This window comes from Chaetura pelagica, unplaced genomic scaffold (assembly GCF_000747805.2).
Source record: "Chaetura pelagica isolate M959 unplaced genomic scaffold, ChaPel_1.0 scaffold428, whole genome shotgun sequence".
In the NCBI taxonomy this organism is placed as follows: Eukaryota; Metazoa; Chordata; class Aves; order Apodiformes; family Apodidae; genus Chaetura; species Chaetura pelagica.
In genome coordinates, this window is record NW_009954311.1 from 922,433 (window position 1) to 947,417 (window position 24,985).

The 24,985-nt window shown below is 40.8% G+C and overlaps 1 protein-coding gene across 1 annotated transcript in view; it reads left to right on the top strand.

Annotated features, from left to right (window-relative positions):
- ARNT2 (aryl-hydrocarbon receptor nuclear translocator 2) overlaps positions 1-24,985 on the top strand; it is a 66,638-nt gene that overhangs the window by 12,690 nt on the left and 28,963 nt on the right. The window contains exons 5-7 of the mRNA XM_010004072.1: positions 14,005-14,107; positions 16,100-16,165; positions 16,619-16,704. Coding sequence (XP_010002374.1) covers positions 14,005-14,107; positions 16,100-16,165; positions 16,619-16,704 — 255 coding nt within the window. The remainder of the gene's footprint in view (positions 1-14,004; positions 14,108-16,099; positions 16,166-16,618; positions 16,705-24,985) is intronic.

The following is a 24,985-nucleotide window of genomic DNA, read 5'->3' on the forward strand; positions in this document are numbered from 1 at the left end:
GGGCTGCTGAAACTGCAGACCTGTGACTGCAAGAAAATGATGAGAACCAGAACCTCTACGGCTTTGATTTTCAAGTGGTATAAAAATGACTAAGTCAATGTAATTTCTAGCTGAAAAAGATTGATGGAGGTTACTTCTGGACACAACTTGTATGCCAAGTTTAATCTTGGCATGATAGTTTATGGCCATATTTTGGAAGTACAAAGAACTAGAACTTTAAGATGGAACTGGTGATTGACCACAGCAAAAGTTGAGCTGATAGGTAACTTTTTAGAAGAAAAGACCCTTGTGCGACAATTCACTGTGGTTCCTGAGTATTATGGAAACATTACTCCATGTTATATAAGCAGAGATTTGAGTAGGGGAACCTGTCTGACAGAACCTTCAGATGATATGTTGTCTTGCAATGATGACTTCAGCATATGCTGTTTTCTGTCCAACTGCAAAGCTTTCTGTTACCAAGCTCAGTTTGTAGGCACAGCCACAAAATCCAGATCCTGAAGATAGAATCAAATTGTCTGTATAAATGAAAAAAATAGTGTTAAACTCAGAAGAGGGTAGTGCCAGAGACAGTAAAGAAGCCAAGTCAAGCTTTCCACAGCACTGAACTGGTGGGAAGTGCTCAACAAATGGTAAATAACCATGTTAGGAATAACTTCTGTCTAGAACAGATGTTCTTTCTGAAAATCAGTGCAGGTTTTTTTCTGAGCTGTGAGCTGTCTTATTCTCCCAGGTCAATTTTCTGATTCTGTTTTCTGCATGACCCTTCTTAGAAGAAAGGGAATTCTTTGCATACACACAGCCAGCCAGTGGATACAAATGTGGCTCCTACTTGTGTCTGCTGTTTTGAGCTCTGACTTCAATGAATGAATTTAGGACAGTCTCCAACTGATATGGGGAAGAGCTGGATCAGACTCCTGTTTGACTTCATGTGCAAAATTCTCTGAAGAAATTTGAAGACTAACTCGAGGCATGCCCAGAAACTCAGCCCTGGTGACTATAATCTGTTATGCCCTAAATGACATAATAACAGTAAAATTTATGTCTAATGAAAAAGTAATATATTATCAAAACAATTAATGACTTCTGTACTATGTTATCAAACCAACGAGCTTCTCCTCACCCAGTTGAAGATTGGATCAGCCTATTTATTAAAAACAAAAGGGTAAAAAAGTCTATTTTTAGGTATTAGTGCCAAAAATTATATACAAAATAATGTTGTCAGATCCTCTGGCTTCTCTTTGTCTTTTGTAGAAACTAAGATACTCGCCAAAGACGGATGATATTTTGTATAGAGCTCTTAACTCTCCTTGGGAAAAAACAAACAAACAAACAAACAAAAAAACCCCATTTTTATTCAGAGAAGTGTGTCCTGTCTGAGACAGTTGACAAAACAAGGAGCTGTAGGCAAGCTCCTTTGGGACTTTGCTTTCTATCCTTTGGTTCTGAAGAGCACATTTATCAGAGCTGTATGCACTGGAAAGGTGTTCTGCGTGTAAGGAGCTGTTTCAGCTGACAGCACTTGATTTCTGTAGGTTTTTTTTTTTTACTTCTGTCTGTGAACTCTTAAAGTGCATGAACCCTGAAGAACCAGCTGTCTCTGAGACATGCCCAGCCCAGCAGCTTAGGAAGTCAGAGTACAGAGAATTAAAACCAGATCTCAGTATTTCAGATCTTAACATCTTAACATGGGATGACTGACTTAGTAAGACCATTGGCCTCTGGGCAGGTAGGGAATGAGTTCTGTAATTTTTTGTTTATTGAGTTAATAGCTCCTTGTGCCTTTTATCCCAGGATAAAGCAGTGGTTCATTATCAGCTATTTTCATTGAGTGTCCATGAAACGTAGCAACTTGTAGGGTGAAATCAAGCAGGCATCCAGTAAATAACATAGAGCCAGGCAGGCAGGATGGGGAGGAAAGAAAGTTCCCATATACGTGAAATGAGGTGTCCTCAAATCTTGTACATCTCCACAGGACTGTCTGAAACTTGACTCTTAATATTTGATGAGATTTTTCCACCCACACCCCCCCCTACTTAGAAGGGTTGAGGCTGGAGGCAGCTGTGCCAGGATTATTGCACCTGCAATGGAAGGAGGGGGAGATTTTTGAAAATAGAAGCTCCAGCACTGAGGTTGTCCCATCTTTTTTGGGATATAAATTCTTGAAACATCGTGCCATGTAAGGAATATACATGAGTGATTATTGTGAACAGAGTATTTCAGGTTTGAGTTTGGTTTTACTGTAGAAGCAGGAAATTTTGGCAAGGCATCTTTTCCTCTTCTAAGTGTGAAATCTTGGGAGATACTTGGCTCGTTGCTGACAACTACCAAATCACCATGTGATACCTATTTTTCAGCAGAGTTATGTGGTCCCACCGGCATTGCGGAGAGTGAAGAGGGTGTTTCAGATGTAAGACTTTCCATCCACACCAGCCCATTGCCACGCCGTTGTTCCAGAGAAAAAATGTACTCCTGTTTTTGTGAACTGTCTGTTCTCATAGCAAGAAGGTCACAGTGCCATCCAGAGATGGCCTGTGAACTTGGGCAGTGCCAAGAATAGGAATTTGTGGGGTTTCAACTTCAGTCTGTTTAACTGGTGGAGTTTTTACATTTAGGATGGATGAAATGAATGTTCTGCCTCATCTCCATTCTGATTGCTAGGAAATTAATTACTGCAGTAGGTGCTCAGGAGCAGGAAAGAAGGGAGCTGTGCCTGGGTGACATCTGTCTCTTGGCTGTCCCACTAGTGTGTGCTTAGAAGTGATGACCAAATCCTCTGTGTCTTCAGGTTCCATTCTGTCACTGTTTGGCTTGATCAAGCACAGTTTGCTAACTCTGGGACAACCTAAAAAAGTGTGAGTGAGTGAGGGTCATCCCAGTCTGAGAGTGTGGTGGGCTCTGAAGTTTTAAATATTCTGTGCATTAAATTACATGTTTCCTTTGCAACTGGATTGTCCTGTTTTTCAGTTGAAGTAAATGAAACAAATCCTTCATTCATTTGTGGCTGTGTGACCAGGGACTGTGATCCCATGATCTTACAAGAGTAATGTAGAAGGTGGAATTTGGCTTTTTGTGTTGTTTATGTGAGAAAGAGAACTTCAAGGTCATAGAGGGCCACTCCTGCTCTTGGACAAACTAGACAGTACCATAGAAATAAGAAAAACTCAGTCTGTTCTCAAAAAATAGGTACTTTCAGATGATCTTATTTTAAATGTATGATACATATAATGTCTCTAACATATTCAAAGGGAATTTTGTTTTGCTTTGGTCCCTAGGGCTGTTTCTAGGGGGGGAAAAAATCCCAAATATTGGGAGAATCCAGCAATGTATAAAACAGTTCATAAAGCAACTCCTACACATGGTGGTCCCGTGGGCTCCCTGCTGCTGAGACACTCTGGCTGGATAGTTTTGCAAGGAAAACTAGTGAGAATAAGTTGTATTTTTTAAAATTATTTTGGTAATTATAATGGTGATTTAAAGAGTTCAATAAATATTTTTATCAAAATAAGGGAGCAGCTTTAGCCTAGTACTCTGAGTCAGACTTATTACACCTGATTAGCATTAGGGAATGCTTTTAGGGTGGGTTTTCAGGTGTTAGGGCATGTATATGCAAATGGTTCTGTGGTTGTTATTTCTCTTCAGACTTCACTGTGAGTTTCTCACTTGGAAACTGCCTTGTACTTAGGTCTGTTATCACAGATGTTTGACTGGATCATTTTCAGTTGCTGGGTTTCAAGGGTGGTGAGTTTTTGAAGGTTCAATATTTATTCAACCTGCTCTATTTTGTAAAACATGATGAAATATATGGAGTTAGTGTTTTCACCCCCCTTTTAAAAAAATTACTAGTTTCACAAGTGCTTAACCAACTCCTTTGGTTAACACATTGCCACTAAAGCATTCTGAGTGTGTCTCAGAACCTTTTGGCACTGGGCCTGTGTGCAGCCCTCTGTAAATCTCTGGTACTTCACTGCTTCAATGGAAGCTCCAGAGGTGCTGGCAGGGTGCAGTATTAGCCTTAGCATCTTCCCTATAGAGAAGTAGCTTTTCCTTTAGCTTAATTTAAATGTTGTCTCAATGAAGTTAATACAATGCACTGAAATATTTTAGTATTACATGATGAGTTGAGCAACAGACTAGGGAAGCAGGAGGAGGAGTGGTGCCTTGCAGTGGCAGTAATCCACCTTAAGTGTCTATTTGCTTCCAAGGGGAATGGCTGACTTATCTATCCCATGCTGCTATCATCTCTCTCTCCTTAGCAGAAGCTCTCCTATTTTATAAGACTGAGACAGCAGAGGCAGGACTTCCATGGTCTTTGTCCTTTCCCTGGCCTCCCACCAGCTTGCTGGGAACATGGCACCCACTTGCTCCTGGCTGGGGTCCTGGACAGAGCTGTGTGGTGGGAAATGCCTCCCATAGAGCAGCACAAAACCAGAGTGAAAAACAGGGCCCACTGTCCATTTTATGTGGTTTGATCTGTTTTGTTGTAGTGCCTTAGGTCTGAACCTGTACCATGAGACATTATTCTGTTTTCATGGTATGGAGACTCTTGCATGTCATTTGTGTCTTGAGTCTTCAAAAAGAGAATGAAAACCTCTGATGATGACTTGCCCCACACACCTTATTTTAAATGAACTAAAGGAGTAACCTATAAAAACAACCAGACAGCATCCTTGGGCCTTCTGTTTTCCTCCTTCTCTCTCACTCCTCTTGTGTTTAAATTTAATTCTGTCCCCAGCAAAACATCTCACAAAATCATCTAACAGCTCTCATTTATTTCCTCTAATGGACTGTTCATGGCATGTCACTGGCTCGTGTGGGACAGGCTGCAGCCAAATTTCAGAAGCAGATGATACTACTATTTACTAATAAAGCATATATCCCAGTTAGTTGAGTTTGACAATGAAGTACAAGTAATACAGAATGCCAGGAGCTGAAGTTGTTTTGGCAGAAGTGCTTTTTAGTAAAGCTTCCTGTGGAGCATTCAAGTGAAACAAATAGGTTCATTTAAAAGCTAATTGCAACCTCTAGGTATTGATTTATTATGCAGATGTGAATGGTAAAAGAATACATTACATTTTATGGAGTTATTTTGGGTAGCTGGACTGACATGGGAGTCTCTGTTGATGGTGCTTTGGAGTAACTGTTTCTAGGGTTTTCTATTCTTTTTGTAGTTGTAGAAAGCCTGCTCTGGCTTTTGAGGAACTCCTTGTATCTTGGGTCACTATCAGGTCTTAGTGTGCTCATTTTCCCCAGCTCAGGCTTTCCTTCAAATACATCTGATCACTTCAACAGAAGTGCTGCCCCAAACTGCCCAGCTCATGGAACCATCATCTTGGTGATATTTATTTGCTTAGTGAGTGAGCCTGAAAGTACCTGCAGAGATCAGAATGTAGCTGTGTTGAGACTTAAGTGAATCTATAGCAAGATAAATCTGCTGCTGCTAAAGTTTAAATGGGCAGTGCATGGATGCAAAAAGAGAAGCTCATTGTCCCACTTTGCAGGTAGGAAACTAAAGAGGGAGGAAGATGTTGTATTTATGTCTAAAGAGAACTTACACATCTGTATGTCCTTCTACAAGTTGTGTTGTTTAGCATGCTGAATATTTCCCATACATAAAATACCCATCACTGAGAGTTCAGAATACAGTTAGTCCTTCATTTTTTTGTTTTGTTTTTAATGTTACAAGTTAACTTTCAACACATGCTTTGAATTATTTGCTTGGGAGTTTTTTGTCCAGTATTTTGATGTCCATCAAGGGAGAAACTTCCATGTGACCTGTAACACTATCACTTCAGATAGTCCCTTAAAATTAACTCAACAGCAAGGCTCCAAAGCCCACAGTTTCCTTTCTAATTTAATTAAAATGATGCATATTTGCCCAACACTGTGGAGAACTTCATGATGCAGACTGGTTAGTCAAACGTGAAGGCAGGCACAGCAGAGACCTTTTTGCCTCATAAGCTTTTATAAGAACAAGTTGTATTAAGCAAACAGCTGTGTAACATGAGGGGGTTCTTATTGAAAAACAAGAAGGGGTGAGAAAGCTTTTCAATTCCCCCTTTGCGGGTCAGTGTCTCCAGTTGGTAAGTAAGGGACAGACAGATATTTAAAAATAGCTGCATTTCAATTGCATTACTTCTTTTTATTTTTTTTAACTTTGCTTTTGATTGGATCAACTCTTCATTCTATTGTAAGAATGTCATAACTTGACTCTTAATGCTTATACAACGCCTTTTGCAATTAGATGATGTAAACCTTAACATATTTAGAGAAGTTCAAATAGTCCCCCTGAGGAGCTAGGCCAACGAGGAGAATGAGCTTTGATGGTTTATATTTATAAGTGGAATATTATCCATCATTACAGGATAGGTAGTTCAGGAATTTTTTCATGAGTGCAGAGGGAAAAATGAGCAATAGAGAGCATGTCCTGGTTCTAAGCAGCATTGGGGAAGTGGTGCATTCAAGTCCAGTGAAATTTCTTCCCCTTATTTGGACTACTTCATTTCAGATTCTACATTTATGTATCAATAGATTATTACAGGACTTAGAGAAAGATAAATCTGCTGCCCAGCCTGTAGTCTTCTTTTGGAAGCATAATCATGTTTATTTCCCATTTAAGCTGATTGTTCCAAAATAAGCATTTAGTTGTCATGAGATTTTTATTGACTTTCTGAGAATTGCTGTGGATTATGTTATTGAGAATTTTCATCTACAGCTACACTGTCTTGAGAACTCATACTGCTTGCATGACCTTGGACCCTGATCATAGCTGCACCTCCTTTGCTGGCTGACTGCAGGCAAGAGAAATTGTTCCTTTGAGCTTCTGTGTCCTTATCTTTGAAACAGGAGTAAGGTTGTAGATTGTGGATCTTCTCTAAAAGGTGGCTTTTAAAAAGTTGCTTTTAAAATTCTGCCAACAACAAGTACATGCTTGCAGCCAGCTGTTAATTTTGTATACTGATACATTTGTTTACCATGGTGTTAGGGATGCTTTGTACTGTACTGGTCTGTGTAGTGGGGTGAGGGTAGGATGCTGCTTCCTGCAGCAGGATAAAGGAGATGAGTGCAGTGAAAGCCCAGCCTGTGGGAGCTAAAGCAGGATCCTAACATTTGGGTGGAATGCACTGACAGCTTTGGAGCAAGGACAACTGCATTTTATCCCTGCCATCCTGCAAGCTTCTTGGTTGATTTCTGTGCAGTGTAATAGCAGCTGGGAAGTCTTGTGTGGTCCCTGATTTTGTTCCAAGCTGTGTGAAACTGGTGGATTTTCCAGTTGTCAAGTGATACTGGTGTATCACCATCCCCATGGCTTTGTTCTTCTGGAGATGTTGGGCCAGGGCACAAGGTGCTGTGCAGCAGAGGACAAGGGTATAAATGTTGGCTTGCTGGTAGGGGGCAGCCTTCTGTGGGGGCATCCCCTCTGTATGGTCAGGGCAGCTGGGAAGCAAGGGTGGGAAGCATGAATTGGGGAGAGACCTTGTTCCCACCCCCAGTGCTGCCTCCCACAAAGTCTTACTGACCTGCTCCTTGAAAGGTTTGATAGGATCATGATTTTGTGAATGAGCAGGGAGTTTTGGTGAATGAGTTAAGCATCAGGAGTTAGCAGATTTGTTTTGTGAAAGCAACCTCATCAGGCTCCTAGTTTCTAGAACTGTGCATTCTTTGTGGCCTCTCAGTCTGTTTTAAATACTATCAAGAATTGGTGTCTTTTTTGCTGTAGATTTAACAGACCATTAACTTAAAAGACCATATACTTGGTGAATCTGATGTAGTGTTAAAATAGACAACAGGTGAGTGGGTGCTGCCTGGGAGAGCTGCTCTGTAACCTCTGGTATGAGTGAGGGGTTTGCTGTAAAGTCAGAGTTAGTTTTGTGTACGTGATGTAACTGGTGGCAGTTGTGTGGTTCTGCCCTTAGTTTGTAAGTTGAAGTTAGTCTTAAGGCTACTTGTTTTTTGAGTGTCCAGGCTGTTCTTATTGCTCATGTGTTTGCCTAGATGCATTTTTTGTGGGTACAGTTTTATTAGGATTGTATTGTTCAGTGTGTTGACTTCTCCTAGTCCCTGTCTTTGGTGGTGTGATACTGAAGGGGTGACCTGTTCCTGGAGGATACTTGTATGACCAAGCAGCCTGTTTCTGTGCTATGGCAGTTGCTCCCAGTCTCACCAACCCTACAGCAGATACCTTGTGATTTACAGGGCAGGGTCCTGGGCTTTCAGACAGACTGTGGAAACTGTAATGTTGGTGATGGAGACGTCTGTGCTTTTATGAACATCACCTTTGTGTCAACAGTAAACACCAGGACACTGAGAGGGTATATCTTGCTTTTTCCGTTTCAATGGCAAGATAAAGATGTTTTTAGTTTTCATAAGGGTTTTTGGGTGCAGTATTCCTGTGTCCTGTTTGTCTTTCCTGAGTAGCCTGTGGAGTATTTTTGATGAGCACACAGTAATCTTTTGTTATCTTGTCCAAACCAAACGTATCCTTTATTTTGTTTTGCCTGAAAAGAAATATGTAGACAATCTGGTGGCTGAGAATAATTATGAAATATCTAGCTGGTGCTTTGTACAACAAGGCAGTATCAACTACAGCACAAAGCTTGCTGGGTTGCTGAAGGTACTGAGGTTAAGGTGAGACTCCATATTTTAATTCAAACTGTTCCCATATCAGGTCCAAGATTCTATGCAAGACAGCAATCCCTCTACTTATGAGTTAGAGGGAAGTGGAAAATTGTAACATTAAAACCAGTATTTTTGTGTGCATGAGACCAAAACAAATTTATTCAGATCTTTGTAAACAGGTCTTTTGTTGCAAAAGATGGTATTTCCATGCTGCAAACTGGATGTGAATATTTGTGTCGTTGTTTTTGGAGCCAGCCATTTCAACTTGCACTGAAATTTTTGTAGAAGAATGCCCTCCTCACACAACAACCCTTCTTTCTAATTGCAAACTGTAGGATTCTTAGGAACTTGAAATCCAGCAGAGAGAGCATTTGTGGTAGAATTAGATGTTGAAGCTTATGGAGTTTTGAATCCACCAAAAAGAAAAAGAAAAAAAAAATAGCAACAAAAACCCAACAAACTAAAAAAAGGAACAAAGAACAGACTGTGTTTAATTACCAGGCTATAAACCTTAGCATGCAGTGCTTAAACATGGAGGAACAAGTTTTCTAACAGGCTGGTGCTATTGTGTAAAGATGGATTTGAGCCAAACTTCCAGATTTGAAACCCCATGAACTTCAGTAGGCCCAGGCCAGTCCTTGGGTTAGGTTCATCTCAAACATTGCAAGCTCAGAAAAGATATCGGAACATTCACAGTAGTTATTGCAGATCCAAAAGGGGAAGGTTCATTAATAATCTGTTCACTATTTGCACACACAAGGGTCATATCGGTGCCAATATGAACATTTATCCCCTTGATGGTGGTGATGTTTTTAGGGCATCTTTGAAAACACTCTGCAGCATAACACAAAGGGAATGTTTCAGGCATGTATCCTTAGTACTTGAATAGGTTACCAACTAATCTCTTTAGTGGGAAGAGCTTTATATGGTTTCTCCAATTTTGCCCAAATAATTCATTTCATGCACATTGTCCTCACCTCTGTGGTTCCCTTGAGAACCCTTTCCTGTAATGACAGCTGACATCAGGTTCCTTGGTTGTGTGGTGAATTCCTGCTCAGAAGACAACTGGTTTACTCCAGATTCAAGCACTGCCACCTTCTGAATGGGGGCTGTAGTGGGTAGATTTTAACAAATTGTCAATTATACCCAGACGAACCAGAGAGATTTATGTGCTGGTTTTAATAAGCATTGTGCTCATTTATTTGCTTTCTGTTTTGCAGCAGAGTAAACTCTGGTTTCTGGTGAGTTGTGCAGCTGCTGTCAGTGGTAATAAGGCAGCAGTGTCACTCCCAGTAGGGCTGTGATAGAGACACATGTCCCACACTTGCTGTAGCTGAGGGTTGTGTCTGGAGCTGCAAAGGGGAAGAGTTTAACATGAAAATGAACTACATGCAATTACCAGTTTATGGGGAAGCCCATAAGGGATCCAGCTGGTGATGGCACTGGGTTGCTAAAACTGAAAAAACTAGAAGAAGAGTTAAAAAAAAAAAAAAGGAAATTGCACATATGCCCTGTTCAGCAGTTGCTGAAGCTTTCTAGAATATTTATTAATAAGAATATAACTGCCAGCTTTTACATCACATGCACATTGTGTGTGTTGCCTGTGGAGAAACCTAAATGAGCATTTCTCACCAAGGTGGCAGCACCAGTGCAGGAGATGCAGGAATGCAGAGAAATGTGTTTAATGGTTCTGTGACAGAGCCACCTCCTTGGGCTGAGCTCTCTGTGTGACTCCGGGTTGCAATTGATGCCAGTTTGCTTGTCTGCAATGTGGGACCTGCCAAGGTCCATCACATGAGCAGCTGCAACCAGTGTAGATGATATTATAAAGGAGATAGAAGATGATTTTGCAGTTCCATGCTGGCAGAAGCGTAGGGATGTGGGTCTGTTCCCTGCTCAAGTGTCTGGTGAAGAGTGGCAGGGAGTCTGGGGAGAGACGGCTGTGAGTTTTGTCTTGAGAACAGGCAGTAGATACTGGTAGATACAACAACTGTTGCAGTTGCAGGTTGTTGCAGCAATAGTAGGTCAAGGCAGATGCTGTGGTACAGCTTCCCCTTGTTCTGACTTTGCTGTTTGCCATCTCTCTACACTTCTTTAGGATTATCTGGTCAAAGCTAAATACTCTAAGTCTATGTCTAGAATTGATGACTTTTTGAGGAGTTAGCATGAAAATTAAAAGGGGTGATGCTGTACCCAGATGGCCATCATTAAACAGGAGAGCTCTACAAACAGAAAGCTTTTGGTGGTGTGTGTGCTGTGCTGCGGGCAGACAGGGGTGCAAGCACTTTGGGGTATTACACCATTCCTTTCTCCAAAGCTGCCTTCTGCTTGTGCTGCATGTCCACATCAGTTGCATATGGATCTCACAGTGGGTTGTTTCCCAGTGGACTCTCCCAGATAAGTTCTACTGTCCTGGCACCACCAATATTAACTTTAAAGCTCCAACAGAGCTATGAGCCCTGATATGCCATGTCTTAGGAGATCCCTCTTATCCCAGAGATTACACTGACAAGCTTGCCTGAGCTAAATTGAAAGCTTTGTCCTTAGTCTGTTCCACTATCATTCTTCCTCTTTTGAATATCATTTAATCACAAGCTTCTAATAATATATGAGACACAAAGTGCTTGCTCTTTATCAAAACCTGCACTGTATTGTTAGAGCTCTACAAGGTTAACACATGCACGATGGACGATTGAAACAAGCTGCTGGGAGAGCTTTGTTGTAATATCTGTGTACCAAACATTCCTCTGACTCATATCTCCACAGACTCCCTGCAGTGGTTTTGTAAGTCAGGGCAAGATTTAGACTACTATTTGCTATCTGGTATGTATTTCTAAAACATTGCCAAACAAAAAGCTAAATTTAAAAACGATTACTTTTGTTGTTGGGGGTTCCAGACATGCCAAAGGAACATGTGTCAGCAATTTTAGGCTTAGTGACCATGTAATTGTGAAGTACACTTTGCTTTACAGATGCTCTTGGATGATAAAAACAGACATTTCTATTAGCTGTTTGAGTTATGTTTACTGTCACTGCTTTTTGATTATTGGTGTCACTCCAAGAATTTGTGTTGGAATGGAAAAATAAAAGTGCACAGAAACTCTTCTTTTGTTCGTGTGTATGACAAATTATTGTGTCAGAAGAAATAAATGCTTTTAATGGTTTTATTTGGCTTGCATTTTCATCTGGACAGCTATTGAGTCCTGCACATATATTCAGGCTTTATTTGCTTCATTGTCTTGCCTTTGTGAGTTTGTTTCCTTCCTGCCTAATGGTGTTTTATTCCTCTAGATTGTGTGATGACTTGAGGGGTTGGGGAAATGGACTGTGGCTTTGGGTTTAGAAAGTAAGATAGAGACAGACTCTCTGATGCAGGGAAGGGAAGTGTGTTTGAACCTCGGATCCATCCTACATCATAGGTTAGTGTAGCTGAGCCAGGAAATCTGGTGGTATGATTTTCCCCAGCTCACACCTGAAGCACACATCTGTAATCATATATAGCCCAGTGCTCTGAATTGTGTCATCTGCAGGAATTACTCCCAAGCTTCCTAACTTATTAACCGTCTGAAATATACCTTGGAGATACACCAAATGACACAGTCTGACCTTCTGTCATCACAGATGGCTTTCCCCCAGAAGTAGTTGTCTTTACCATACCTTAAGACTAGACTGCTACTTCCTAGTTCCTTGACCAAAATAGTAGGACATGTGGCAGTGGGTACAAGCTGGAACACAGGAGGTTCCACTTAAACATGAGGAAAATGTTTTTCACTGTGAAGGTGACAAAGCACTGGAACAGGCTGCCCAGAGAGTTGTGGAGTCTCCTTCTCTGCAGACATTCAAAACCTGTGTGGACGAGTTCCTGTGTAACCTACACTGGTGAATCCTGCCCTGGCAGGGGAGTTGGACTAGATGATCTTTTGAGGTCCCTTCCAACCCCTAGCATTCTGTGATTCTGTGATTTTCAGTTAAAATAATTCTGAAATTGGTGCTTGGCAGTAGGATCATTTCAGAACTTAATTTTTGGACAGAGACTTTTGAGGAAATCTGATGAGGGTCACTTCAAGTTGCTCTGCACACAAATTCTTCAGTTGAGCACAGTCAGTATGGTACCTTACAGTGCTGTAAACTTGGCTAGTTATATCATGGTAAAGGCTTAGGCAGGTGTGCTTTCAGTTACTGAAAGACGCGGTACCTACCTTAAACATCCAGGTTTGCTCATGGCCACGTGTCATCAGTGCTGGTGGCTGTCATGTCATTGTCTAGCAGCTGTTCTATGGTGTTGCTCTTGCCCATTGTCACTTTTGTGGCTGTGTCCAGCCCTGAAGCACTGTGGACCTGGGCCAGCATTTCATTGCTAGTCTGTGTTACTGATGTACAAGGTTTTATAATAATCTGTTAACAATTAAGCTGTAGATGCAATAATTAATTCTGTTAGTAGTTTGGTGATAACCAGTAGGATTCTAGGTGATACCTTGTACTAACCTGAACCTGTCTGTAGTAATCACTGCCTTCAGTTTTGTCTCAGGAGAATGGAAAAATGGATCTGTTACTGCCTTACTGCCTTTGTTTTTTAGTAAAGACCTCCCTGAGCTTCCTGCAGGAGTGTCAGCTTAGTTCTCCCTCTGCCTTGTTCTCTCTGGGGGTGACTTGGTTGCTGTCATCCCTTTTCAATGCTGTGTCTGGGAGGTGAGATTCTGAGGTTTGTAGTCAGCTTATGCTGATCAGCAGGGTCCAGCCATGGACCTTGCATAGACTCGTGTCACTGTGGCCGAGTCAGATTATCTCACTGATCTGGCTGAAAATTATCTTTAAAAATCTGCTGACATGTCAGGTGTTGATCAATTCTGAAAGGGCCTCAGCACAAGTGTTGCTGTGACATCCCTGTATCTCAACACCAAGGAGAAAAGCTTGCTCTTATGTGTTCCTGCCTGAGCAGCCTTGAATGTGTGATGTGGTGTTATGGTGAGAGTGTTCTGGATAGACACGAGGGCCCAGGGAAGGAGGGACAGCTGTCAGGGAAATGATGCATGTTGTTTTGTCTGCTCTTCTGGTAAAGAGTGGAGCAAGCAGATCAAGTCAAAAAGTTATGTTTGCTGTTACTGTCTTCTGTGCCTCCAGATTCTTGACCCTGCCTTGGAAGTTGGTCTTGGGCCAACCAAGAAAAGAACCATTACTGTTGTGACTCAGAGTCAGCCTTGCTGAAATCATGAGTTAAGCCAGCACATAACCAGTGTGAGACCAGGATCCAGATTTTTTTGTTGGCATTTTTTCCCCTAACTGGGCTAATGGCATTTGGCTTATGAACTTACTGTTATCTTAGTTTGTAGTAAATGGAATTAATTTCATGTACTGAACAACAGTTGCTCTCCTTGGCTTTTCTAGGACGAATCCTCGACTTGAAGACTGGAACAGTGAAGAAAGAGGGTCAGCAGTCCTCAATGAGAATGTGCATGGGATCAAGGCGTTCCTTCATTTGCAGGATGAGGTATATGCGTTTACCTTGTATTCCTGTGATGGTTCCAGACCCCTCTCAGATTAGACTTCAGACAGTTTGTTGCACTAATTTGACCTTGCTTAAAAAACAAAGCTGTAGTGACACATTCCCATTAAGTATTTCCAGAATGCTTGCTTTTGGAACTGAAGTAAAACTGAAATCTGTCGTCTTTTATGATTAATGGCAAAGCAGCACCCCATTTGTGTGTGGCAGTCATTTTATCAGTGTGGGGTGTAGGATGCTTTCCCCAGAGAACTTCATGACAGCTTCACCCTTGGAATGTAAGCCATTGTCTCTTCTAGTCAAATTATTCAAATCAATACTTGGGGAACAAAGCTTTCACAAGTATAATGAAAGCCCAACTCTGTGTATTTTTTCAGCAAACTAATAATGTTAAAAGAATCTTGAAGACAAACAAGAATTCAGTTACAGACTTGCCAGCTATGTGGGAATTAACCTAAGCCTGGTATGAATTAACCAAATGTCAGCTGGTTGATGCTCGATAAATGAGTAATTGTTAGAGGGGTTTTATTTTGCAATTTCCCATCTTCTCCTGCATTGCTTGAGCTTCTTTAAACACATCTGCCTGCTCAGAGCTTCTAACTGGGACTTGTGGGCACTTCTGTTGTAGTGCTAATGGGATAAAGTGCCTGTTGCTATTGCAATAAATTTCAATCTGTGTGGTTAGCAGGAGAAAGTACATAATTGCATCTGCAGCCTATATCCAATATGTGTGTTGAAAAGAGATGATGCAACATTTGTTATGGAATGAAACATGCAAAGTAAAATATTTGACACATTGAAACAGACCCCTATACTTTGGTTATGTGGTGGAATTCTTCCAGTCATGTGAGGAAGCTGGATGTATGGCTCTTGGGCACCTTTGTAGGGGGTTTGTATGCTTCATACCTGCAAAATTAGACTTGAAAGCTGTAGCTCCTTTTTCCCCTCTTCACTGGGGAAAAGAAATACAGCCTGTCAGAGACACACTTGGAACTTTGCTTTTTCTTCCTCCAAGCTGCACATAGTGGTCATGTGAGGAAGACTTTTTCTGTGGAAAGAAAACCAGGCCTGATATCCAATTTATCCCTAGCTTACAAAACAACATTTCAGTTTGCAATTACTTTCAGGCACCCTAATTCTGTGAACTCCAGTATATGGGAGTTGTTTTATGTGTGCCAGTAGCCCTATTGTTTTTGCAATTCTAAATCTTACTTTAATTGTTCATTCCTTTCCCTTGGCAGTGACTAGTATGAAAAAAAATGAAAAAATAATAATTATTAAAAACTTTTGGGCAGAATGAGCCTCAAATACTGTGAACTTTCCTTGTGATCACTTCTTTCATTGTTATTGTTCTTTTTTCTGTTCAAAATGAACTGATTTTACCCTTCAAACTATTTACTTAGCTTCAAACAGATTGTTAAAATTATACAGTTGGGCATAGTTAGAAATATCACAAAATGTACATGGACAAGTGTTAAATAAAGTTACTTGACAGTGCAAATAGTCTGTTCTTGCAAACATTAGATTGAGATCTACAAACATTGTAGCTGGTGTATGACAGTCAAAATGCCAGGGAAGCTACTGGAACACTGAGATCATTTTGTGTGGATATTTGGGGGCCTGACTTACATTCTTCTCTAGTTTTCACCCTTGTTTTATAGTATTTTGAAGTGTATCTATTCCTTAGTCATCTTTGGAATATCTATTTCAAATAGCCTTTAGATTCGTGGGGGACAGGAGGGACCCTTTTTGTAGCCTCTTCTAGTTTTCTTGATAAAGTAAGTATTTGTAGCACCCTCAAAAAGCTCAGCCTGTGGAGGAAGCAGCAAGTTCTAAGAAGACACGAATCTACAACTCTCTGCCAGAAGTAAATATCTGTTATTGTCTACTGGTCCATACTAATAAAGGTTGTAAAATGCTTTTTCATCTTGAGTATTTGTATTCCTTGTTGAACCCTTTCAAATATGAATTTACTTCTAGATGTGGAAATGCTCCTCTGGATCATTTACCCCTGAACAGAATAACCACCATGAGAAAAAGATACAGGTACTGATACTTAATTTACCACAACAGTTTCCAGCAGCACTCTTATTTTCCACTGGGCTAATGCTCAATCAAGGAGCACGACCTGGACAAATACCTACATTAGTACACAGTGTAAAACAGCACTGGGTCTTGGGAGAGGAAAACTCTGCACTAAAATTAACTGTGGCAGAATCACGGGACCTTTTTGCAAGCCTTGTGGAAGTCACTCAACTTCTTTATCTTAACCGGCTCCACCTCTGTTATGAGCTTCAATTCCTTTCTCCAAGGAGTATTGTGGAAAACAAGTAAAGCTTGAATAGCTTTGTTATGAAGTTGACATTGTACAGAACTCTGGGTTGGCAGTTGGTTGTTTCTATCTTGCAAATGTCAGTAAATCATTAGTAGTAGTTTAAAAACATATAGCTATTCTGCATGTCAGTCAACGTGACATTTTTGCGTTTCCTTTTCATTTAGGAATGGCCTTGGCCCAGTAAAAGAAGGTGAAGCCCAGTATGCTGTTGTCCATTGCACTGGCTATATCAAGGCTTGGCCACCAGCAGGTGTGTACTTACCTCATTAAACTATCTGCAGGACAGTTGAAACCTGGCTTGGGATCCCTTTTGCTGATATAAAACCAGGCTGAATTTCAGGGGGATAACCCATTCAGTCTCATCTTGAGAAGTTTTAGGTATCAAGAAATCAGCTGTTGTTGCTCAGTCAGGGACTCTCTGTTTTTCCACGTGAAGCCCTTCTCAGTTTCATTGGCAGAAGAGCTGCAGGAGCTGTCAGTAATGTGGGATGACAGCAGCTGGGGCCAAAAGTTTTCAGTTTGATAAACCAATTTAAAATGGCCTGATTTTCTGAAAGTAAACACAAAGCATTTGTACCTCTAGAATAAACACCCAACTAGTGCTTCTGTATTTAAATACTGAGTTGCAAGCACCTATGGATGAAAATGTGTCATTTCCATGTAGAGGCATGGGGATCTGCAGTGGTGGTGCTAGTGGAGAAATTCCAGTGGCTTTGATAAGTTCTGTTTTGAGGCTGTTTTTTTCTGGGAAACAAGTCTTGGCATACTGCTTTGAACTGCAGAGAAAAACATGTACCTACTGTAACTCAGTATTACATATGGGAATATTTACCTTTGAAAAACTTGGAAGCAGTGGAGCTCCTCCAGACATCATCAGGACCTGGGTTAGCTGACCTTGGCTTTTGCAGTAGTTGAAGAGGCTGTTTGCAAAATGACAGTGCCTGCTGGCATGTATCAAACCATGAGTTGTCCTGCCCTTTTGCAGTTGTATTCCACAAACATAAATTACATTTTTCCAGGGATTATGAATGCTAAGAGGGGGTTTGCACCAAGTCTATGCAGTGCTGTGAAGGGGAGGAAAACTTCACCTCTTGCTGGTGATGGGATTTAATATACTTCAGTGTGTTGTAGGAGTCAAAATGTTTCAGTTTCATTTTTGTCTCAAAGGAGTGAGACACAGTGTGTTTAAATTGCACCATTATAGTGAAAGGCTTAGTTGGGTTTTTTTCTTCCACAGAGATCAATTTTTCTATCAGTAATTTCAAACTGAATTTAATTCAGCCTTGATATATGGGATGTCTCTTTAGGAAGAGGCAGGTCAAATGAGATTTCTCTTAGCTCCTTGTTCAGCTGCATGTTTAGAGAGACCTAACCCTTTAGGGGTGCAGGTTGCTAATGCAGAGCTGCAAACACACGAGCTGATGTCAGCACTAGGTTACAACGTCAGCACTGTTTGACTTCCAGCCACCATTTCTGCAGGGTTAGCAGGCACTGCAGTCCAGGAGCATGGGATTAAAAGGATCTTCTGAATTTGAGTGCCCAGTTGCCGGGTATCACATTGAAAGTTCCAGTGTACATTAGTGAGGCGTGTTCCCCATCTTCTGCTCTTCCTAATCCTTATTGCTTTTTCATCTTCAACAACCTCTCCAGTTTCCAGTACTCATTAGTTTATGGGAAGTTTATGCCAGTGTATTCTTGGACTGTATTTCACTGAAGATCAAGCCAGGAGTTTTCCTGCCTTGTGTTCCTGTTTCTCTCCAGTATTCTGGTGCATTTCCAGGGGCTCACGTTGTAGAATCATAGAGTGGTTTGAGTTAGAAGGCACTTCAAAGATAATATTGTTTTAGCCCTCCTGCATGAGCAGGGACACCTTCCACTAGACCAGGTTGCTCCAAGCCCCATCCGACCTGTCCTTGAACTCTTCCAGGGATGGGGCATCCACAGCTTCCCTGGACAACCTGTTGCAGTGTCTCACCACCCAAATCAGCCTTGACTTGGCACAGTTACACCAGCCCACTTCTCATCTCCATTCTCACAGTGAATTCTTTTCTTTACCCTTGTGTGTTTTCTCTGCACTTGTTCATGTTTTCACTTAACTTTTCAAAATGTGGGTCACTGGCAGTAAGCACAATTCTTGCAGATGAGATTGCAATGATGTATAATGATCATGATCTTTTCTATCTTGACTGGTAGTATATGATACAGGTCACTTCTCTTGCGTGGTGCATCCTGCTGGCATCTTGAACCATCTGATGTGTGCACCAGGATGCCTCTTTCTCAGTTGTCAACTCAAGATCTTCCAGTTCATACCAAATACAGCTTTGAATTGTGTGATCTTTCAATTAGTAATACAAAGTTTCATCTCATTTCTGTTGCTGTAACTTATGGCAGTTATTAGTCCCCAAGTGCATGCTTATGTGTTTAGTCATGTTGAATTTCGTCCCATTTCTATTACTCCACTCCTCAAAATCACACGGTGCTCCCTCATGATATCCCAGTGCTCCTCCACAATGCCAATGCCTCCAAACTATAGCACAATCCCTAAGGGATGTTTTTTTTGTTTTGACAGCCTTATGTGGAATTTCATGTTACCATCCAAATTGTTACTCATAATAGTCTTGCCTGAGTATCTTTTTCACGGCATATAGCACTGAATTGGGACGTCTTTCATGAGTATTTATATGCCCTTCCAGTCTTGCCCACTTTGTGTTGTATCCATTGACTTTTGGAGTTGAGTGGGAATATCCATGGGCTGAATTGGTCCTCAGTACATTTGGGTAAATAAGTGGCAACATCACTGCGTTGGTTCTCATTTCCAGTGGTAATTCAACCATAATCTGCAGAGCAGATGAAATAACTGCAGCAGTAATTGAATTTGCTCAGGCTTTTCTACTTTGTGATCTAATTACATTTTTTCAGATCAGTTAGAGAGTAGCAAGCCCCTGGCTGTTGCATCCTCTCTGGATTCTTAGGAATAAATGGGATTGTGGTAAATTGCAGCTGTTTAAAAATTCAGCAATGGAAAGGATAATTTCCCTGTGTTTTTCAGTTGCCAGGTGGACGCTCTAATATAAACTCCTTATCCTTTTCTTTCAGAGCATGCAACGTGCCACATGCATTGTATGACTAATAGGCAATGTATAAAATATAAATTCATAAACAAAATTACTCATATTTAGCAAATGCACTTCATCTGTACTTAATCTAATTGTTTAGCACCTGATAATCTTCTCTTTCGGGATCGTATTGCATTGTCTGTGGCCAGTGCATCCATTTTTTAGTCTCACATAGTGGGTATTGGTAGAGAAAGATCAAGAAGACTTCTCTGTGGTCATTATTAGTGTGGTAGACTACCAGGTTTAACAACACTGCTGCTGTCAGTAGTCTATGCTAAATCTCTTAAGTAACTTAGTTGAAAAAAATGACAAGTGACATCAGTATGGTGGCATCTTTTAAGGACTGAGTGTTTTGTCTAGAGATCTAAAGTAGAAAGCAAATTCTGTTGTGGGTCAGGTCTGTGGGCAGCATGAAAACACTTTGGTACATCTAGCCTGAAGTGTCAGGCTTTTGTCTTAATGGAGCAGCAAGGCTCATGTATTGACAAACTGCCTGTAGCCCCTTCTTCACTGAGAAACTGGAGAGAAAGCACAGGGAACATCATGGCTCGTTTTCAGCACATCTGTGAACAGCAGCAGCCTCTCAAACTGGAGAGAAAGCACAGGGAACATCATGGCTCGTTTTCAGCACATCTGTGAACAGCACCTGCCTCTCCTGTGTTTCCTAACCAGGCAGACCCAGGAGTGCTGCAGCCTGGGCTCTCTGTGCTCCCCTGGAAAAGGAGCTGTTTGGAATTTCCCTTAATGCAGTGTGTTTGTCTCTGGGTGAGTGATCCATGGAGAGGAGACAGAGCTGCTCTGAGGAGCAGGTCCATCCAGGCTGGGTTTGTTAATGGTCCATTCATTTTCCTCCATTGTGCCTGCAAGAGAAGGGTAAAACTTAAGCTCACGTACCAACCCCACCGAGTGCTACAGACATGCTTGTATCCTCAGAAATTATACAGCAGGTTAAAGTGGACTCCTTGCATTAGGATAAACTTTGTGTGAAAGTCAGAGAATAGGAGTCAGATATTCCAGATCAACATTCCAAGCAGTGAAGCTTTTCACTTCTTATGTGAAGTGTGTTAGATTAAATAACAACAGGGCCATGTTGGATCATTTTTGATGAGTTAAAAAGACCCCTTATTTGAAATTGGCTGAGCACCAATTCCAGCCTTTGTCCCTACGTTCCTGGTGAAGCATCTTGTGAACCTCAGCCTAGACAATGCTTCAAGTTCTTAACCACTCACAAAACAGAAATGCTGATCTGCCGATCATTTGGTTTTCAACTTCAGCAAGTGTTTGCTTTTCTTTTTTTTCCCCCTCTGAGCATCTCATTCCTGGAAGGAAATAAATTTTATGTGGTCTATATGGTATTTTCCTGATAGGTTGTTTTTTTTCATGCTATAACAATTGATTAAGTCTGTCAGAATGTTTTTAATTCTCTGTAAATAAAAGCCAGAAAAGCACATAGTGAAGAAAAGGCTTAGATAAATACTTTTTTAAAAAAACTTCAAATAAAAAGTCCCAGAATAATGTCGAATTCAAATAGTGTTGAAATCTATTTTTTTCTCCTTCGTTTTTTATCTTAAAAAAGAAACATTTTAGTCTTCCAAGTCAGACTTACGGTAATGTCTTAACCACAGCATGCCAAAGCTGTTAGGTTATTTTAAAGTTTTGGACAGAATCTGGACATTTTTGCAAAGTACTCCCTCTTCCAATACAAAACAAAATAGCTCCTTGAATATTCTTTGCAGTGCTGTCACTTTTAAGGTTGGATGATTTTTTTGTTGTTGATTTTTTGTGGTTTGGGTTTTGTTTGTTTGTTTGTTTTTTAAGAAAAAGAAAATAATTCCGTTTTTCTTGGGATTTTTCACAAGATTTTTCCTTGTTGTGCTATAAACATCCTCAGTGGGTTTTTGTGAGAGCCTTTTTCCATTGTTGTGTATGGGAGATAAAGTCCCACAGTACATTTTCATGCACAGCTGTGGAGCTACCAGTAATGGTTCTGATGGAGAAAGGCGTTAACAGGGCATTGCTAGTGACCACTGGGAACTTGAATTATGCCCTTCTAAAGACTCATAAATAATATGTTTTTGAATATAGTGAAGTAAAATTATGAATTCACTAACACTGTTCTGTGTCTCGCAGAAAATATGAGGCAGGAGGATAAAGAAGGAAGGCAGAAAATGAAGCTGTTCTGTTGTTAGAGCCAACTGGAAGCTCATTGGGAAAGCTTAAGAAGTTCCTTTTGTCCACACAAACACATGCCATTACCCTGTGGGAAACTGCTGGCATAAAGGACACTTGGATATTAAATATAACCTCTGACGGCACAGTTTTCTATTTGGGATGCTCAGTTGGAGCCTCAGCTTTGCAAATTGTTGATATTAACTTGAGCAAGGGTAGCACTGTATTTGTTATTCAAGAGGAGTATATATTTGGTGTTGAGAAATAAAGCCTTTCACAGGGTTACACGTAAAGAATGTGAGTAATTAATGTATGTTTATTTTGTTGATGTCCCCTAAAGATCAGTTTCATGGCTGCTTTCCTCGAGACTTTTTACAACTTCTTTTTGGAGACACTGATGGTACCAAAGGACTTTAAGGAGCAGTATTACATTATGTCAAGAGCTGGACACACCAGTATCATGTGCAGTGGTTGTATCTTTATTCACGTGTCTGTACTGTAGTGTGTTCAACAGGTGGATGCTGAAGCAAAAGTAAATCTCCTCTACAAATGCATCCTCATATGCAACCCAGGGAGTTTAGTCAATGGCTCAATGTCCAAATGGAGGCAGGTGACAAGTGCTGTCCCTTAGGGATCAGTATTGGGACCAGTGCTGTTTAACATCTTTGTTGGAGACATGGGCAGTGGGGTTGAGTGTATCCTCAGCAGGTTTGCTGATGATACCAAGCTGTGTGGTGTGGTTGAAACCCAAGGGGTAATGGTTTTAAACTGAGAGATGGGAAATTTCGGTTAGATATTAGGAAGAAGTTCCTCACTATAAGTGTGGTGAGGAACTGGAATGGGTTGCCCAGGGAGGTTATTGATGCCCCATCAAAAAAAACAGGAGGTTTTTAAGGCCAGGTTGGATGAGATTTTGTGCAACCTGGTCTAGTGGTAGGGTTCCCTGCTCATGGCAGGGGGGGGTGGAACTTGATGATCTTTAAGTCCCTTCCAATCTTAATGGTTCTGTGATTCTGTGATGTATAAGCACACTTACAGTTGAATCCTTCTAACTATCACCACTTTTGGGGAAGGGTTAGTGATTCATTGGGTCATGTATTTATCAATTCCAAGCAGGTTGGTTTTTATTCATAGGATGTCTTGTGGGATAAAACAACTAATACATTTTCCAGTGTGTTCTACAAAGCAAATGTAGTCCATCTGCAAAAAAAAAGAAAAAGGTGAAAATTAGAACAGCAGCCTCACTTGCTAAAAGTGTGACAACAGAAGTGGTGTTTCTTAGCTAGGTTTCATTTTGGAGATTATGTTGCTTTGAGTTTATTTGGGCAGTAGCAAGCATGAACCAAGTCCCCAGAAAGGCAAATGTTGTTGAAAGCTGCAGAAAAAAGATGGTGCAAAGTGGAAGCCATCCAGCTGGGTACCTTTGCTGTCCTTGCAAGATGCTGAGCCACTGAGGAAATGATTGAAAACATTTTGAAGTCAAGGGACAATACTTTACGTTTGTTCATTTCAAATAGAAAACTCCATTTTAAAGGGATCTTTTGGTTAAGGTTATTCAACTAGGATGCCTAGAATTATTTCCTTAAAACAGCACTTAGGCCCCTGTGATTAAGTGGCCTAATTCTCAGAAATGTCAGGCATCCACCAAGAGCATCTTCTGAAGGTGGTAGGACCTAGAATCATTCACCATCTTTGAAATCAGACAGGCTGTACTGAGCTGTCTGAATGTAGCTGTGATTCCTTCTGGTACCAGCTTCTAAAATGTTTGTTCTTCCAGCTGACAGTTGAACTTGTAGGTTTTGGAGTTCAGGTCTGGAGTCAGAGACTGAGTAGTGAGAAACTCCTCATCCATCATCTGAAGGGATGCAGTCCTTGCTGCCATCTTCCAGAATAAGTGTTTGGTCAACTCCTCAGTTGCTCTAGTGCTTTCTTTCCTCCCATGCTTGTTTTTGTGTGTGTCACCACTTTGTCAGGTGAAACTCCTGGATTCCACTTCTCATTCCCTGCCAACTGCACACAGTTTTTTTCCGTTAACCATTTTCTATTTAAAATTCAAATTGTTTTTTTGTGGAGGAATCCACGTTTAGTTTGAGGACCTTGACCTGCCCTGCACCCCACATGTAGTCAAGCAACCACCTGCCTGCCAAAATTTTTTCTTAAGTAGACATAATTTTTGGTAGGTATGTTTGCTGCTGCTTTCTCAGGGTAATTTTCTCTTCTCAGGAGGCAGCCAAACTTGGTTCCCTTGCCTATTGGAGCTGTCGTTAGCTAATTACTGAGTTTTATGTTGAAGAAATAACTGTGTAAACACAGCAAGGAAGGAAAAAAAAACACTGATGTAATATGAATCTTGTAACTGTAGTTTCATGTCAGTGGTTTCTGCTCTCTGTAGCATGCTGGTGCCTCAGACGTCTTTGTGTTTGGGATCTTGTTTGTGGTTTGCCTAGTGTGGAGCAGAAAAGAGACAGGAATAGTGGGGTGTGAAGTATCAAAACAATGCTTTGAACTTCAGCTACTTACAGGATAAACAACTGCAAGCAGTGCAGAACAGTCCCATGAAGGGGATAAATTCAGGTTCTCTTCATTTCAAGGATGTTCTAAATCAGGTGAAGGATCTTGAGTGAAAGATTGGGTCCATAGTAACCCACAGAGGGACCTTTATCAGAACCACAAAATAACGTTTAATGGCAAAATAACGTGTATTTATTTCACCCAGTGTTTTTTTAACTTACCTATTTAATGATTGATTTCTTAAAATGTATTCCTAAAGTCACATACTGCCACCCTGATCTTCCCATACAGCTAAGGCATCATTTCAAAGGAGTAACCTGGCATTTGGAGAGGCACGTCATGTAGGTTCAGAAACTAAGGAGTTTTTAGGGTCAGGTTTGTATCCTTGATGGCAAGATCATTGTGTAGCAGTCAAGAGGGTTTTGTCCAGCTCTTCTAGTGTGTAACACTGAAATTTATGCCAATATCTCGCTTGTTAGAAGGAACAATTATGCTCCTCCTGTGTGAAGTTCTTGAGATCCTCTGATAAAATCCTAGTTATCTGTTGGGGGATACTAGTACAGTTTGAATATATTATAAAAAAATACAGGGGTTTTTCTATCATACTTCATATATTTTATTTTATTACATACCTCAATCAATGGGAACTGAAAAAATCCTGTAGGGTGCTTTTTAGAAACTGGTTGTCAGATGAGATTCAATTATTTTGATACAAAATCACTTTCTTCAGAGACT